The 1,063-nt window shown below is 64.7% G+C and overlaps 1 protein-coding gene across 1 annotated transcript in view; it reads left to right on the forward strand.

Moving 5' to 3' along the window:
* Positions 1-1,063, forward strand: part of COL18A1 (collagen, type XVIII, alpha 1) — a 10,645-nt gene that overhangs the window by 8,402 nt on the left and 1,180 nt on the right. Inside the window, 5 exon segments of the mRNA XM_010133077.1 lie at positions 1-62; positions 158-231; positions 312-440; positions 629-664; positions 857-1,063. Of these exon segments, the coding sequence (XP_010131379.1) occupies positions 1-62; positions 158-231; positions 312-440; positions 629-664; positions 857-1,063 (508 nt within the window).

Here is a 1,063-nt window from a genome sequence, read left to right on the forward strand (position 1 = left end):
GGGCCCCCCTGGCCCTCCTGGCCCCCCTGGTCCACCCTCTTTCCCAGGTCCCCACAGACAAGGTGAGTACCTTCCCCATGGCATCCCTCCCTGCAGCCTCCACATCTCTCCCCGTGCTGCAGTCCATCTCCATCTCTCCCTTCTTCTCCTCCCACAGCTATCAGCATCCCTGGACCCCCTGGACCGCCAGGACCCCCTGGACCTCCAGGCACCAGTGGCACATCCTTGGGGGTGAGTCAGGGCTCCAGGCAGAGGGTTGCCCACAGGCTGGCTGGCCAAGCCCTAAGCCCTCCGCCGGGCTGTGCCCGCAGCTGCGTGCCCTGCCAACCTACCAGGCGATGCTGAGCGCCGCGCACGAGCTGCCCGAGGGCAACCTCATCTTCCTGAGCGACCGGCAAGAGCTCTACGTCCGCCTGCGTGGGGGCTTCCGACGCGTGCTGGTGAGTGGGACGGGGGAAGGGCACGAGGGACATCTCTTCCTTTGTTGCTACTGCCTGGCTCTAGGGGGCGCAGATGGCATTGCCCAGGGGTTTTGGTGGTGTCTTCTGGTGATGCTTGGGGGTCCCCCAACCCATGCGCGAGGAAGAGGAGGGGGGAAACTGGGATCTGATGTGCCATGCCCTTGCAGCTGGAGGAGCACACCCTGATCCCCAGTGCGGCACTGGTGAGTCCTCTGAGCCCTCATCTCCATCCCCAGTCCCCATCCTCATACGTCCTCATCCTATCTCCAACCCCATCTCCAACCACCTCCATCCCCATCCCTATCCCCAACCATCTCCATCCCCATTTCCATCCTCATCCCTATCCCCATCTGGGGCCTCACCAACCCTCAGCCTGTCTCCCTCTCCCTCCCCAGGACAATGAGGTGTATGACAAGCTGCCCAGCATCCAGTATGCTGGCCCCCAGCCCCCTCTCCAGCCCCGAGGACCCCTGCATCCTCTACGCAACCACGTCCCCCCGACGACTGCCCGGCCCTGGCGTGGGGACGAGGTGGTGGCCAACCAGCACCGCCTGCCCAAACAACCCCTGCTCCACCACCAGCACGAGCTCCTCAACGGCTAC

The sequence above is a fragment of the Buceros rhinoceros genome, unplaced genomic scaffold (genome assembly GCF_000710305.1).
Source record: "Buceros rhinoceros silvestris isolate BGI_N320 unplaced genomic scaffold, ASM71030v1 scaffold33243, whole genome shotgun sequence".
NCBI lineage: Eukaryota > Metazoa > Chordata > Aves > Bucerotiformes > Bucerotidae > Buceros > Buceros rhinoceros.